We start from the raw sequence: 15,918 nt of genomic DNA on the forward strand, positions 1-15,918 counted from the left end.
TCAACGTCAATTGAAATTTATCATAAATTGTGTCTTTTAATTAATGTGAATTTTACTAAATCAAGAATAATGTAAAAAATCAAATGAACCATTTCAATTTTATAACCTCTCTAGAGATTGAATGCACGTTGTTTTATTGCATAAATTCGTAATATATGTTATAATTTTATAAGTTAACTAAAAAACTTAAAACATTTTTTCGGTGCATCATCATTTTATCACAATATATTCAATAGTTATTAAAAAATAAAATTTGAAACAGAATCGTGCTCTATTTGACTGTAAAAGGCTTTTACATATCTTCAGACCGATAACCTCTTGGATTTTTGGATTGCCATTTCCATGTATGTTTACACATATCGGTAATACTGTAGTGTGGTTTCCATCCTAATACCTCAAGTGCTTTTCGATTATCTGCAAACATGGCATCAACATCTCCAGGCCTGCGAGCAACGATTTCATAAGGAACTTTCACACCATTAGCTTTCTCGAAGGCATCAATAACCTGTGAAATTGAATAAAAAGAAAGTTGAAATGAAATTTTATCGGAAGTTTTACCGGAATGTCAATCAATTTAAAGGGCATTTACCTCTAACACTGAAAGTCCACAACCATTACCGAGGTTGAAAACCTTGAAACCGGACCATTTATTTAGAAAAACTTTATCTAAGGCAATTACATGGCCTCGGGCAAGGTCTATGACATGTATGTAGTCCCTGACCCCAGTACCATCTTTGGTTTTAAAATCATCACCAAATACTTGGAGTTTGGGCCTACGACCAACAGCAACTTGAGAGATGAAAGGCATCAAGTTATTTGGAATTCCTTGTGGGTCCTCTCCAATCTCTCCTGATTCATGAGCACCAATTGGATTGAAGTAACGAAGGGATACAATGCACCAATCCTTTTCACTATTAGACAAATCCTCGAGTATTCGTTCAATAACAAACTTGGTTCTACCATAAGGATTTGTAATCGTAGAGCCAGTTGGATGATTTTCATCAATCGGAAGATATTGAGGTAAACCGTAAACAGTAGCAGAAGACGAAAAGATTAAATTTTTCACATTATATTCTCGCATAACTTTAAGCAAATTAATTGTTCCGGCCACGTTGTTTTCATAATACTCGAGAGGCTTAACCATGGATTCACCAACAGCTTTCAGTCCAGCAAAGTGTATTACAGCACTTATTTTATGATCCCTGAAAATTTGTACGATTCCTCTTGCGTCCAACAAATCTGTATTGTAAAATTGAATTTTCTTGGATGTTATCAATTCAATTCTTCTCAGACTTTCTGGTAAACCATTTTGATTAACTTCAGTACATATTGCATTGGATAAGTTATCCATAACGATTATCTCGTAATTAGATTCGAGAAGCGTCAAAACACAGTGACTTCCAATGAAGCCAGCTCCACCAGTAACTAAAATAACTTGAGACATTCTATTGAAACAAACAATGTATAAATAAGAAATAAAATTAGCAAGAAATGTAGATTAGTTATAAAATAATATGCTGATCGAAAAATCGAAAGATAGAAACTAGAAAGAATTACTTTGATGGCTATTCTGGAAATATTTAAATGAAAGTTCAAACGAATTAAAAAAATATCAGAATAAGTTTTACTTTTGCACTCATCCATAAGTACGTCTATTGAAACCTTGAAAGAATGATTGATTCTAAAAGCATAGAGATAAGTGAAGAGGGAAAATGTTGAAATGACGGATGGATCACCTTGATATCGATGATGGTCATATTTTGTATCAAATTATAAGTTTAAATCAAATTGAATTATAATAAATTCCTAATATCAACGCCACCTGCACGTTGACTAAATCTGTCAACTCGTCGAATGTTGATGTAAAATACTGTGACGAAATTATAGTGAATGAAGTTGTCATCAATAGCTATTAATCTAAAAAATCTGTTGCACTAAACATTAAATTACTTGATAGTGAAAATGAACAATTAGCAATTTGTCTTGATAAAATGTTAGAGTGGTGAGTTTTACTCAGTTCGCTGTCAACTCGTATAGCTCATTTTTCCCACTTTACACTCACTTAATTAATCTTATTTTATGACTGACGATGATCAACTAATTATAATAATCAGAAGGTTCAAATGTTGAAATAATAATAAGTTAGTCACTTACCTAAAACGGATTTAGTCAATGTTCAATGAACGTCCAATGGTTAAATCAATAATTTAGTTGATGTTGTCAAAGAAAACGAAGAGAATGGTAACAATTCAAATATCAGATGATAAATCCGGCTAGGATATTTTTCCTAGGTTAATATCGCAGGAGATAGAAGGGCACGAAACACACAGTATTAATGACAAAGCGTCAAGATAAATTTTCTTGATCATAATAAAATTAAAACTATAAAGGTTCATCCAGTAACAAATTTCTGTCGCCATCTATTGTTTACACTGATTTTGTACAAGGGAGTTAAGGGTTGAGGGAGATGAAATGATGACAATTACTAGGATTAAGTCCAAAGGGTAAAATCAAATTTACTTACTCTAATTTTGTTACTGAATCAATTTATAAGAATTACACAATTAACTAAACAAACAAAATTGTTCATAAATTAAGTTAATTGCGAAAATCAACTTGGCATCTGGTTAAGTAACTAAGGTAACTCTAAACTCTAGAGTTGTCTTGGACCCGGGATGTCTTATTGCGCCTTTTTCAAATGAGTTATGTATGATGATAATTAATCTGGGACTTAAGGTGAATTTGCAACATTTTTTTCACCACAATTCAAGGTGAAAAAATCTTTGCATGAAATGTTTAATTGATTTATTATTTAGATATAACACTGGACTACTTGAAAAGATTGATTAAGATTCAGAGGAATATTCAATCATGCAATAAAATACAACAAATTAAGTTTACAATGCACAGTTAGCTATTTAAAGTCTGTCTGGTTTTAACTGTTATTCTGATAAAACTATCATGATATCGATAATTATTTATTGTTCTTTGTAGATAAAAACCAAGGTTGAGAATCATTGTGGTTGAATTGATTATTGATCAAATAAGGAATCAATTGGGAACGCGATGAAAGTGAAACAAAAACAATGGACCAACAAATTGTCGGTTATTTATTGAATTTTTTCGCAATAATTAAATTCAAAGTGATAAATAATTTGAATTGATAATTGATTAATGAGAAAAAAAGGAAAAAAATCTGATGAAATTCAAGGCTGAACAGTTCTATCACAGCCACTCAGTTGGTACCAACACTTTTATATCCATTCATAGACTTGAACTCGAAATGATAATAATGCTCTGGAATGTGAAAAAGAAACCATCAAATAATATGAATAATGTAAATCAATTTAAGAGAAGCGGTTTTCATGTAGCAATATTTGATTTAAAAAAGATGATATTCAATCTCAGTTGATAATCAAATCTATAAAAATTTAAGATTTTTCTGGTTTTGAATACTCCAACAATGTCCATTTAACGTTTCGTTAATCATTTATAAAGCTGCAAACGATTGAATAGCTGCTTAAAGATGCGAATGATTCCAGAATTCCTATTGTTTACTATTCAAACAAAAATCAAAATCCAAAATGAAATGCGATGTTTTTAAAATCGATAAAAAACGTTAATTTAGTCAGCAACAGTGAAATAATTTTTTATACAATAACCTACCAGATAATGTCAGTAGATGCATGCTCAACTCCTAGTCAAGATTGGAGCTAATCTACTATATTTACAAACAATATTTGATTTCTGCTCGTAAAAATTTTAAATAAAATCCCAAGAAATCAAGTAGTACCGAAAATCAAGATTAATTTTCGTGTATTAGACAAACTTTAACAACATGAAATAGAGCTATCCGATAAATCTGATATTTATGTGATAATATTTCACTACAGCATTAATCTGGTAGCTTACGATACTATAATTGAGTTGAATCTTTGTTAACAGCTGTGTATTTGTGTCCGTTCACATTGATAAAGGTAACATTATCGAAACCAGTTGACAGATGAATCTCAGAGGCTCCCCTTGAACTGTCCAACATATGTAACTGTGATTGATTTGCTCGTAAACCCAAAGCTAAAGAATCATGTCGATTTCGCGGTCGGACTGTTGCCTGAGTGCGGTTTGCAACAGTAAAGAAAATTTATATTTTCCCTTAATTTGATCAAAAAACTATCCATAGGATCCAACGAGTGCATCCAAAGAGGCAGCCAGTTCCATGTTCGAAGTTTTAAAGGCAACCAACTAGGCCTTCTAGACTGCATAATATTGATAAGCATGATTGATGAAATTGTAGCAAGAAATAGAGTAAATACAACTGCAAAAGTAAGTGGACCAGCCAGCGAGACGAGAAAGAAGAAGATAGGAAGCAGAAAGAAAACTGTTAACAGATAAACGATACTAAACCAACGATATTTAGCTGTTGTGTTGCCTAAAATTTTCGCTAGTCTGATAGGGAATCTCATCCATGGTATTGGATAAAATAACAAGATTCCAGTAATGTTGAAAAAAAGGTGTGCAAATGCCAATTGTAGGGTATTATCCAGTACGGAAGCATCAGCCGTTAATGCAGCCAAGATTCCTGAATATAGAAAGCAATAAGTATGAGAATTTACTGGAATTAAGCGATTTAATAGGATCTACAAGTCCTGACCTGTTGTAGTTGTACCAACATTTGAACCTAATGTTAAAGGATACATTCTTTCGATTGAAATAACTCCAATCCCAGCTAATGGTGTAAGCGCCGAAGTAAAAATGGAGCTACTTTGGACCAATATGGTTAAAATACATCCCATTAATAATGCTGAGTAATCAATCAACATTGACCAAGGTAATTTGTATTTAGCATTTCCATATTTTTTTATTAGCAAAGCAATTCGACCTCTGTAAGAAAGACAAAACACTTGGGTAAACAGTTACAAAATAAGGTGAAGTCATTTAATTAACATTACTTGGCATGTTAAAACAATTAACTTGACAGCAATAAACGAAAGCCAAGAGTAAACAATTTACTTACTTTAACATCGAATGCAGTATCTTAACAATGCTTATAAGACAAAAGCATAAAATTACCAACGAAATGGTAATCAATATGATACCCGAAGTTTTGTCCGATAACTGCAGCGAGTTAATAAGTGCTTTACCTGTAAACATAAAAACATTGTTAGTAGAAATGAGTAAATCTTACAAATGGGTTTAAATAATGAAGTGACGTTTAGATGTAATTAAATTTCAATTAGATAGACAAACCATCTTTCTTCAGAAGCGATTCACTATTTGATGAATTCCCAATAGCAATCTCCATAATTGCATTATTATCAAGCTGAAATGAAATAAATATGAAAATCAGATTACAGTTTATAAATAAGATGTTGATGTCATATGTATTACATGTTTATGAAGGAAATTTATTATCTTGGAATATGCAGGCAAGATTTGTTCAACTAACCTGAACAATCAATTTTGAGAAGGGTGAAGTTAATTTTTTGAGATATTCAGGGGAAGTTGTATTTGATTTTTCCCATTTTAATGAACTGACTACAATTTTGGTTGTGACTTCCAAATAGCCGGTGGTTACTTCCAGTGGTAATAAGACGATAACGGTTAGCCAGTTAAACATGTCGTGGACTGTAGCTGCGGCAAATGCACGGCGAAATTCATTTCGATCGGTAGAATGGAATAATGAAACCTGAAAATTGAGATGAAACGAGGATGACAAAGAAAGATAAAGAAATTGATAAGAAGGAAGGAAATGGTTAATATTATGCATTATAATAATTAAACAAGCAAATTGCAGAGATATTTTGTTCAGTTTCTGTGAATCAAAGAGATTAATTAGTTAATTACAATGGTGTTTGTGATGGAAGTTCCAATGTTGGCCCCCATAATAAAAGGAATTGCTTCTTTCACTCTTATCACTGTAAGAAGAATAAGAAGAGAGGAGAAAACAGAGACAGGGCGAAAAACAGGATCAATTGTAAGTCTCTCTAGATAATCATGGAATTATTGTGAATTATCGATAGTTCGAATTGCAAATTAACTAAAAAGGCTAAAAATAACATATGGTTGATTCAAGTTGAAAATCCTAATCCCAAATGAACAAGAGATAGAATAATTGAATCACTTACATTCTGCAGCAACTAATGTGACTGCGATAGATGTTGATGCGGATGAGCTTTGGACAAGAACGGTGAACAATATTCCAATAATAAGACCAACAATTGGATTACGAAGCAATTTATTATTATGGAAAACAGATCCAGCTGCTCGACCTCCAAGCAATCGAAAACCAGAGCTAAGAAAATCCAGTGATGTGATAAATGAAAATAACAGAAGCAGCAGACAAATGATTTTCAGTAGAACCTTCAAGGTTCGACGAAATTTCCCCCTTGCAGTCAGTTCTATAGAATGTGATAATATTTAAGATTTATCAATCGATTGTTATCATTAGTAATGTGAAGAGAAACATTGAAAATGAATGCGTATACATTCAAAAAATTCACGCTTTCACGAAACAAAAGGTTTTTTCAATTCTTACCTTTCCAAGGAGTAGAATGTTCATAGGTAACAGGCATTTCCTATGAATCTGGAGTTCTAGTCGGTGAATATGGTGAACTAAATGGACTGAAGTCTAGAAGCTAAGAAATGTCAGATAAGCTTGAGAAGCTACCAAACAGATGAAAGCAAAGCAAGAAGCAAAACAGTAAGCTAAAGAATCAACTAAAGATAAGAAAATGATTTTCTTACTCATCAGGATAAGTGGACAGAAAGCTTTCATATCCCTCTATGTTGAATTATAATTGCAAGCCTAACAAAGCCACTCGAAGATTCCATTGAATGGTAGCCATTACTAAAGGGTTGGAAAGTTCAAGTGCCTTTCGATTATCTGCAAACATGGCATCAATATCTCCAGGGCTGCGAGCAACGATTTCATAAGGAACTTTAGCTTTCTCGAAGGCATTATTCGGAATCCCTAGTGGGTCCTCTCCAATCTCTCCTAATTCATGAGCACCAATTGGATTGAAGTAACGAAGGGATACAATGCACCAATCCTTTTCACTATTAGACAAATCCTCGAGTATTCGTTCAATAACAAACTTAGTTCTGCCATAAGGATTTGTAATCGTAGAGCCAGTTGGATGATTTTCATCAATGGGAAGATATTGAGGTAAACCGTAAACAGTAGCAGAAGACGAAAAGATTAAATTTTTCACATTATATTCTCGCATAACTTTAAGCAAATTAATTGTTCCGGCCACGTTGTTTTCATAATACTCGAGAGGCTTAACCATGGATTCACCAACAGCTTTCAGTCCAGTAAAGTGTATTACAGCACTTATTTTATGATCCCTGAAAATTTGTGCGATTCCTCTTGCGTCCAATAAATCTGTATTGTAAAATTGAATTTTCTTGGATGTTATCAATTCAATTCTTCTCAGACTTTCTGGTAAACCATTTTGATTAACTTCAGTACATATTGCATTGGATAAGTTATCCATAACGATTATCTCATAATTAGATTCGAGAAGCGTCAAAACACAGTGACTTCCAATGAAGCCAGCTCCACCAGTAACTAAAATAACTTGAGACATTCTATCGAAACAAGCAATGAATAAATAAGAAATAAAATTAGCAAGAAATGTAGATTAGTTATAAAATATTATGCTGGACCGAAAACCCAAAGATCGCAAGATAGAAACTTAAAAGAATTACTTTGATGATTCTTAAATATTCAATTAAAAGTTTAAACTAATTCATTTTGATAATATGTTAGAGTGTTGAGTTGCACTCAGTTCGCTGTCAACCCGTATAGCTCATTCTTTACACTTTACACTCACTTAATTAATCTTATTTTATGACTGACGATGATCAACTAATTATAATAATCAGAAGGTTCAAATGTTGAAATAATAATAGCTTAATAACTTACATAGTTGATGTTGTCAAAACAAAACGAAGAGATGAGAACTGAATCAATTTATAAGAATTACAGAATTAACCGAACAAACAAATTTGTTTACAAATTAAGTCAATTGCGGTCATCAACTAGGCATCTGGTTAAGTAACTAAGGTAACTCTAAACTCTAGAGTTGTCTTGGACCCGGGATGTCTTATTGCGCCTTTTTCAAATGAGTTATGCAATTAATAACTAATCTTTATCTGCAACAAATTAAGTTTACAACACAGTTAGATATTTAAAGTCTACCTGGTTTTAATTGTTATTCTGATAAAACTATCATGATATCGATAATTATTTATTGTTCTTTGTAGATAAAAACCGAGGTTGAGAATCAAGTTTGATCATTTTTTCATTGTGGTTGAATTGATCACTGATCAATTAAAGAATCAATTGGGAACGCGATGAAAGTGAAACAAAAACAATGGACCAACAAATTGTCGGTTATTTATTGAATTTTTTCGCAATAATTAAATTCAAAATGATAGATAATTTGAATTAATAATTGATTAATGAGAAAAAAGGAAAAAAATCTGATGAAATTCAAGGCTGAACAGTTCTATCACAGCCACTCAGTTGGTACCAACACTTTTATATCCATTCATAGACTTGAACTCGAAATGATAATAATTATCTGGAATGTGAAAAAGAAACCATCAAATAATATGAATAATGTAAATCAATAAGAGAAGCGGTTTTCATGTAGCAATATTTGATTTAAAAAAGATGATATTCAATCTCAGTTGATAATCAAATCTATAAAAATTTAAGATTTTTCTGGTTTTGAATACTCCAACAATGTCCATTTAACGTTTCGTTAATTATTTATAAAGCTGCAAACGATTGAATAGCTGCTTAAAATGCGATTGATTCCAAATTTCAATTGTTTACCATTCAGACAAAAATCCGTCATGTCTTTATGTCCATTACAAATGACAGTCTGTTGTAGTTGAAATAAACCCAAAAACGATTATTCTGAAACCTCATGGAATTGGTGACCTTAGTAGATGGATTGCTTTGGGTCTGTATGAAATCAGGAATCTGAGAATAAGTTGCTGATATAACGGCTTTGATTCAATGATAACAATAAAAAACAGTTTGCGATTGAATATTTTTTTGTGAGAGGCACTTGAAAGATGTGGAAAGAATATGCTTCCCACAAAACGAACATTACGAGACTAAAATCCTATTTTTAAAGATGATGAGAAAATTGGTGAATGATGGACTAGTTATACATGTATTTTACGGTTTCAGTGATGAAGCCAATTATATTTGAACTGGCTGTGAAAGATTATTAAATATCCAAAATGAATTGAGATGTTTTTAACATTGATGAAAACGTTAATTTAGGCAGCAACAGTGAATAATTTTTAATACAATAACCTACCAGATAATGTCAGTAGATGCATGCTCAACTCCTAGTCAAGATTGCAACTAATCAACTAAATTAACAAACTATTTTGCTCGTGAAATTCGGAGTAAATCCCACGAAATTGGGTAGCAGCATTTTGATTAATTTTCGTCTATTGAGAAAATTTAACAATATGAAATTGAACTATCCGATAAATAGCGAAAATATGCTATTAATGTGCTAATATTCCACTACGACATTAATCTGGTAGCTTACGATACTATAATTGAGTTGAATCTTTGTTAACAGCTGTGTATTTGTGTCCGTTCACATTGATAAAGGTAACATTATCGAAACCAGTTGACAGATGAATCTCAGAGGCTCCCCTTGAACTGTCCAACATATGTAACTGTGATTGATTTGCTCGTAAACCCAAAGCTAAAGAATCGTGGCGATTTTGCGGTCGGATGCAACAGTAAAGACAATTTATACTTTCACTCAATTTGATCAAAAAACTATCCATAGGATCCAGCGAGTGCATCCAAAGAGGCAGCCAGTTCCATGTTTGAAGTTTCAAAGGCAGCCAACTAGGCCTTTTAGACTGCATAAGGTTAATCAATATGATTGATGAAATTGTAGCAATAAATAGAGTAAATACGACTGTAAAAGTAAGTGGACCAGCCAGCGAGACGAGAAAGAAGAAGACAGGAAGCAGAAAGAAAACTGTTAACAGATAAACGATACTAAACCAACGATATTTAGCTGTTGTGTTGCCTAAAATTTTCGCTAGTCTGATAGGGAATCTCATCCATGGTATTGGATAAAATAACAAGATTCCAGTAATGTTGAAAAAAAGATGTGCAAATGCCAATTGTAGGGTATTATCCAGTACAGAAGCATCAGCCGTTAATGCAGCCAAGATTCCTGAATAAAGAAAGCAATAAGTATGAGAATTTACTGTAATTAAGCTATTTGATAGGCTCTACAAGTCCTGACCTGTTGTAGTTGTACCAACATTTGAACCTAATGTTAAAGGATAGATTCTTTCGATTGAAATAACTCCAATCCCAGCTAATGGTGTAAGCGCCGAAGTAAAAATGGAACTACTTTGGACCAATATGGTTAAAATACATCCCATCAATAATGCTAAGTAATCAATCAACACTGACCAAGGTAATCTGTATTCAGCATTGACATATTTTTTGATTAGCAAAGCAATCCGACCTCTGTTAGAAGACAAAAGATACAATTAATTTTAAAGTAAAATTCAAAGTTTTAGAAATTAATTGCTGACTTGGATAAACAGTTACAAAATAAGGTGAAGTCATTTGATTAGCATTACTTGGCACGCTAAAACAATTAACTTGACAGCAATAAACGAAAGCCAAGAGTAAACAATTAACTTACTTTAACATCGAATGCAGTATCTTAACAATGCTTATAAGACAAAGGCATAAAATTACCAACGAAATGGTAATCAATATGATACCCGAAGTTTTGTCCGATAACTGCAGCGAGTTAATAAGTGCTTTACCTGTAAACATAAATAAATAGCAATAGTAGAAATGAGTAAATCTTACAAATGAATACAAATAATGAAGTGTTGATTAGATGTAATTAAATGCCAATTAAATAGACAAACCATTTTTCTTCAGAAGCGATTCGACAGTTGATGAATTGCCAACAGCAATCTCCTTAATTGCATTATTATCAAGCTGAAATGAAATAAAATATGAAAATCAAATTACAGTTTATAAATAAGATGTTGATGTCATATGTTAATTCAGCAAATTCAATTCCAAAATGAAAGTAAAGCTTTTAAAGGAACAGAAGCTACAAATGTAAGTAATGTATGCTTAAGATAACAATCAAGTCCAAAAGATTTGATTAATTGCTCAATGGAATCGTATTCCTTATTTAGTTTGAATTGAAATATTATCATTTGGATTGGACTGAATGAAAGGCAACCAATGATCTTGGATATTTGAACAAATTGATACAAAGTAAAAACAGATCGAAATAGAGAAGGAAATTACAATGATAATTAATGAGAGGAAATGACGATCATGATACTGAAGACATCCATGGATCAATACTAATGTATATTGAATTGAGTATCAAATAATGAAAAAGGATTGGAAACTTATCTTTGAATCTTGCAGATTCTTCAGTAAGTTTAGAAGCAAATATTATCCTGTTGATACTAATTTCACTTGAGAGCAAACTGATTCTTTTAACCTTGTTTAAAAATAATTTGCGAAATATTATATTAAAAATATGATAACCTTTAAATTTTGGAAAAATACACGGATTTTCATCATGTGAATGAAATTGATATGAAAGGTGGATTCTAAGGAGGATGAAAGTATCGAGTTGATGAAAAATATTTACTTTTTTAATCATCAACCTTTTGATGGTTTTATTGATGTTTGCTGAAATAGAGATCGATATTGATGTCACCTTTCAATTGAACTAGACTGGGTTCAACATTGAATTATCAATTATTTCAAGTCTTTTTCAACAGAATAATAATGTCAAAATAAAATTATCGATCGCCATTTAAGTTTATATGTTCCAATCAAATTTAGTAACTATTAATAAAAGTGAAAGTCAATAAATTTCATCAATGAGTTTGACAGGGAAAACAAGGTTTTCTTATTATATTTTCATCTTTTCATGAATCAGGTCATTTGAATAGGCCAGGGAAATGATTACTGTTAAATGCAACAACAATAACATAACATAATAATACTATTAGTATTAGTGTTCATGATAAGTTGATTTTGTTTTTGTGACTGTATTAATGTATTAATAATAAAGACTAAATCAAAATCGATTGTTGAGCATCTAAATGTTAATGTGAGTTAATGATTGCTAGAGTCCATTTTAATTATTAATATTGCTACCAATTTTAATCTATTGATATTGAAATTGTTGGCTAATTGTAATGTTCAATTTAATTGGGATTGATTATTTACTGGTTATTAATAACATTGTCTGGAGTGAATGAGTAGAAAAATTGATTGATATTTTTTCCTCTGAAAATGTCAATTGTTAGCAATGAATAAATTTGAAATACATTTCTGGTCAAGCTATATACAGTGAAACCTCGGTTATTTTATATTTTTGTTATGCTGGGTATTTTAAGAAAACAAGAGATGGCGTAACAAAAAATTAGGATAAATCTTTGTAAATGACCGAAGGGGGAGAAACTTTGTGCTCCCTAGCTGCTAGGTTCACGCTATGTAAAATATAAAATAACTGAGGTATAAAATAACCGAGGTTTTACTGTATATGAACGAGAATATATAAATTAACGAGAATGATGAAATTCAGAGTTTCTATTGCAGATTGATCCTGATCATGAGTAGATGAGTTATGAGCAGTTTAATACAGGTCGTGACTGAGTTACTGAGTGAAAATCTGAGGCAACAATTGACTAGATAACAATAGAAATATTCAGATGGAACTATTTGGCGAACACTCGATAAACTGATTCAAAATAAGATTTTAAAAGCTAATCTTGTGACTAGATCAACAACAGCTGATAATTAGGTAAGACGATGCAAAAATATTGAAAACATTATTCAAGTTATTCAACAGTAATCATTAGAGTCTAGACGCAATCAATTAAGGTTGATATCTCTAGCATAGCATTACATGTTTATGAAGGAAATGTATTATCTTGAAATTTCAAGCTTTGTTCAACTAACCTGAACAATCAATTTTGAGAAAGGTGAAGTTAATTTTTTGAGATATTCAGGGGAAGCTGAATTTGATTTTTCCCATTTTATTGAACTGACTGCAATTTTGGTTGTGACTTCCAAATAGCCGGTGGTTACTTCCAGTGGTAATAAGACGATAACGGTTAGCCAATTGAACATGTCGTGGACTGTAGCTGCGGCAAATGCACGGCGAAATTCATTTCGATCGGTAGATTGGAGTAATGAAACCTGAAAATTGAGATGAAGTGAGGATGGCAACAGAAAAGGTAAAGAAATGGATAAGAAGGAAGGAAAGTTATGAAGAAATGGTTCATATTATACATAATTAAACAAAGAAATTTTAAAGAAATTTTGTTCAGTTTCTGTGAATCAAAGAGATTAATTAGTTAATTACTATGGTGTTTGTGATGGAAGTTCCAATGTTGGCCCCCATAACAATAGGAATTGCTTCTTTCACTCTTATCACTGTAAGAAGAATAAGAAGAGAGGAGAAAACAGAGACAGGGCGAAAAACAGGATCAATTGTAAGTCTCTCTAGATAATCATGGAATCATTGTGAATTATCGATAGTTCAGAGGGTCAGTAACTTGATTAAAGACTAATTTTTGAGCGACAATCTCATTAGCTGAGATAGAATTGAAATGATAGGGTCAATCAGCTGTATTATTATATTAACAGGTTCTCTCATAGAAAAGAAATGATTCTTTCAGATTAATTTAACAACTATGATATTTGTCACTGTGGGATATAATCCAAAAAACTGAGGCACAAGAATCAAATCAGTATTTAATCTATCCTTAACCTAAATTATATACACTCTAAACCTCAAAATAAATGGAACATTGACTTAAGGTAGAAACTTTTTTTACATTAAATTGACTAGAGAACACACAAATTATTAATAAGCGCCCAAATTGATTAAAAAATTTAGTCGATAAAACGATTTTAAAAAATTACAAATAAACTAAAAAGGCTAAAAATAACATATGGTTGATTCAAGTTGAAAAATCCTAATCCCAAATGAAGAGATAGAATAATTGAATCACTTACATTCTGCAGCAACTAATGTGACTGCGATAGATGTTGATGTGGATGAGCTTTGGACAAGAACGGTGAACAATATTCCAATAATAAGACCAACAATTGGATTACGAAGCAATTCATTATTATGGAAAACAGATCCAGCTGCTCGACCTCCAAGTAATCGAAAACCAGAGGCAAGAAAATCCAGTGATGTGATAAATGAATATAACAGAAGCAGCAGACAAATGATTTTCAGTAAAATTATCAAGGTTCGACGAAATTTTCCACTTGCAGTCAATTCTATAGAATGTGATAACATTTAAGATTTATCAATCAATTGTTATCATTAGTAATGTGAAGAGAAACATGGAAAAAATAGAAATATTAAAATAAAAACAATTTATATACATTTCTTTCAACTAAATGTGACTTCCATCAACCATTTGTTGAGATTAAAAATCTCAATATATCGCTATGACGCACAGGATTGACACAGTTCAAATGAAAGGTTTTAGAAATAAAGTCATGGACCAGGTTTTGATTTTTTGATTTAAAGAAAATTTAATTAATTATTTTTCATTTGATATGCATATCGTGATTGTGGGACTTATAGCTACCGCGCAATTTGATGTAATTAAATTTTCTTTAAACCAAAAAGTCTGATCGAAAAAAGCGAAACTTAGCCCATGACTTTGTTTCAAAATCCTTTCATTTAACTGTGTCAACCCTGTAGTGTGACATTACATCTTCTCATCTTCTTCCAATACAACAAATAATCTTGATTCGATGGACTGAGATTACATGGAAGTCACCTTAAGTCATTACAAAGCCGGTAATCAATATCTATCTCAAAGAAAATCAATGTACATTCATTCAAAAAATAAACACTTTCAATGAACAAAAGGTTATTTCAATTCTTACCTTTCCAAGGAGTAGAATGTTCATATGTAACAGGCATTTCCCATGGATCTGGTGTATGAGTAGGTGAATATGGTGAACTTACTGGACTTGGAACATTATTATCACCACAAGTTGATTCATCTCTATTAGATTTGAACGCCTTAAACTCCGGAGGAGGTGTAATCTGAGTAATTGGATCATTCATAATGTGAACCTTTCAACTCCTTTAGACTCCTTAAACACCAATCAAAAAAAGCAATGCACAAATAGATAAATAAAATAATGGTTAATCACAAAGCACAAAGGTTAAAATGTTGAGACGAGTGAGTTAACCAGTGAAATAAAATCCAAATAAGAAGCCAATGTTTCTTTAATCTTTAACCCTTTTAATGTTGATAAAAAAAGGCAAGAATCACTTGGTACCGGTTAAATCTGAACATAGATCAAGTATTAATGGTCCTTGTTGATGTTTCATGAGACCAGACATAGTTATGATTGTGGTTGATTTGTTAACGAGATGGGATATCGATGAGTTTTTAACATCCATTATAAATATAACATCGATGTGAAAGATTTTAAACAATCAAAAGTATTAATAAATAGCGTTAATTAACAACTAACAAAAAGAAGAGAAATTAGGACAAACAAGAAACCAAGAGCATGGAAAACTAAATTTAGTTTTACCATAAGATAGCTAAAAAATCGACTTTTGCTATGGATTCGACTCATAGAAACCATTAAAGCAACATTACTTTTATTCTGTCGCCATTGTCTGCTTATTTTCCCTCCATCTTTCGGCTTATCTCTTTACCAATAACCAGATGACCTTTTTACATAATCTATCCAATTTTAACGTTTTTTGTCTTATCCTAACCCAATCTTTACCCAATCCTTAGTATCCTGAGCTTTTGGAACAAATAAATTTTTCAATTAAAACCAGAAATTTTATTGGTTAAACATTTCAC

At 31.7% G+C, this 15,918-nt stretch overlaps 3 protein-coding genes and 1 pseudogene across 4 annotated transcripts; all 4 read right to left on the reverse strand.

Moving 5' to 3' along the window:
* Positions 1-91: 91 nt before the first annotated feature.
* On the reverse strand, positions 92-2,343 carry LOC107371408 (UDP-galactose 4'-epimerase). Its single transcript, XM_015939479.3, has 3 exons — positions 2,155-2,343; positions 590-1,445; positions 92-505 (listed from the first exon to the last, which is right to left on the reverse strand). Exons 2-3 carry the CDS (start codon positions 1,442-1,444, stop codon positions 293-295), a joined length of 1,068 nt encoding a protein of 355 aa, XP_015794965.2. The 5' UTR covers position 1,445; positions 2,155-2,343; the 3' UTR covers positions 92-292.
* A 744-nt stretch (positions 2,344-3,087) lies between these two features.
* Positions 3,088-8,222, reverse strand: LOC107371407 (sodium-dependent phosphate transport protein 2B). The gene is made up of 9 exons (XM_015939478.3): positions 7,928-8,222; positions 6,536-7,590; positions 6,126-6,398; positions 5,845-5,915; positions 5,447-5,686; positions 5,248-5,320; positions 5,015-5,141; positions 4,652-4,881; positions 3,088-4,579 (listed from the first exon to the last, which is right to left on the reverse strand). Exons 2-9 carry the CDS (start codon positions 6,570-6,572, stop codon positions 4,083-4,085), a joined length of 1,548 nt encoding a protein of 515 aa, XP_015794964.2. The 5' UTR covers positions 6,573-7,590; positions 7,928-8,222; the 3' UTR covers positions 3,088-4,082.
* LOC149093218 (UDP-glucose 4-epimerase pseudogene) lies at positions 6,792-7,589 on the reverse strand (annotated as a pseudogene).
* A 143-nt stretch (positions 8,223-8,365) lies between the features above and the next one.
* Positions 8,366-15,701, reverse strand: LOC107371404 (sodium-dependent phosphate transport protein 2B-like). 2 transcript variants are annotated; one of them, XM_015939475.3, is made up of 9 exons: positions 14,975-15,686; positions 14,081-14,353; positions 13,425-13,495; positions 13,019-13,258; positions 10,948-11,020; positions 10,713-10,839; positions 10,302-10,531; positions 9,582-10,229; positions 8,366-9,235 (listed from the first exon to the last, which is right to left on the reverse strand). In XM_015939475.3, exons 1-8 carry the CDS (start codon positions 15,156-15,158, stop codon positions 9,586-9,588), a joined length of 1,842 nt encoding a protein of 613 aa, XP_015794961.2. In that variant the 5' UTR covers positions 15,159-15,686; the 3' UTR covers positions 8,366-9,235; positions 9,582-9,585. The 2 variants fall into 2 exon arrangements, with proteins under 2 accessions (XP_015794961.2, XP_015794960.2); XM_015939474.3 differs by having other exon boundaries at positions 8,366-10,229; positions 14,975-15,701.
* Positions 15,702-15,918: the final 217 nt, after the last annotated feature.

This window comes from Tetranychus urticae, chromosome 3 (genome assembly GCF_039701765.1).
Source record: "Tetranychus urticae isolate SD_2017Ah chromosome 3, NJAU_TeUrti_SD_1.0, whole genome shotgun sequence".
Taxonomy (NCBI): Eukaryota; Metazoa; Arthropoda; class Arachnida; order Trombidiformes; family Tetranychidae; genus Tetranychus; species Tetranychus urticae.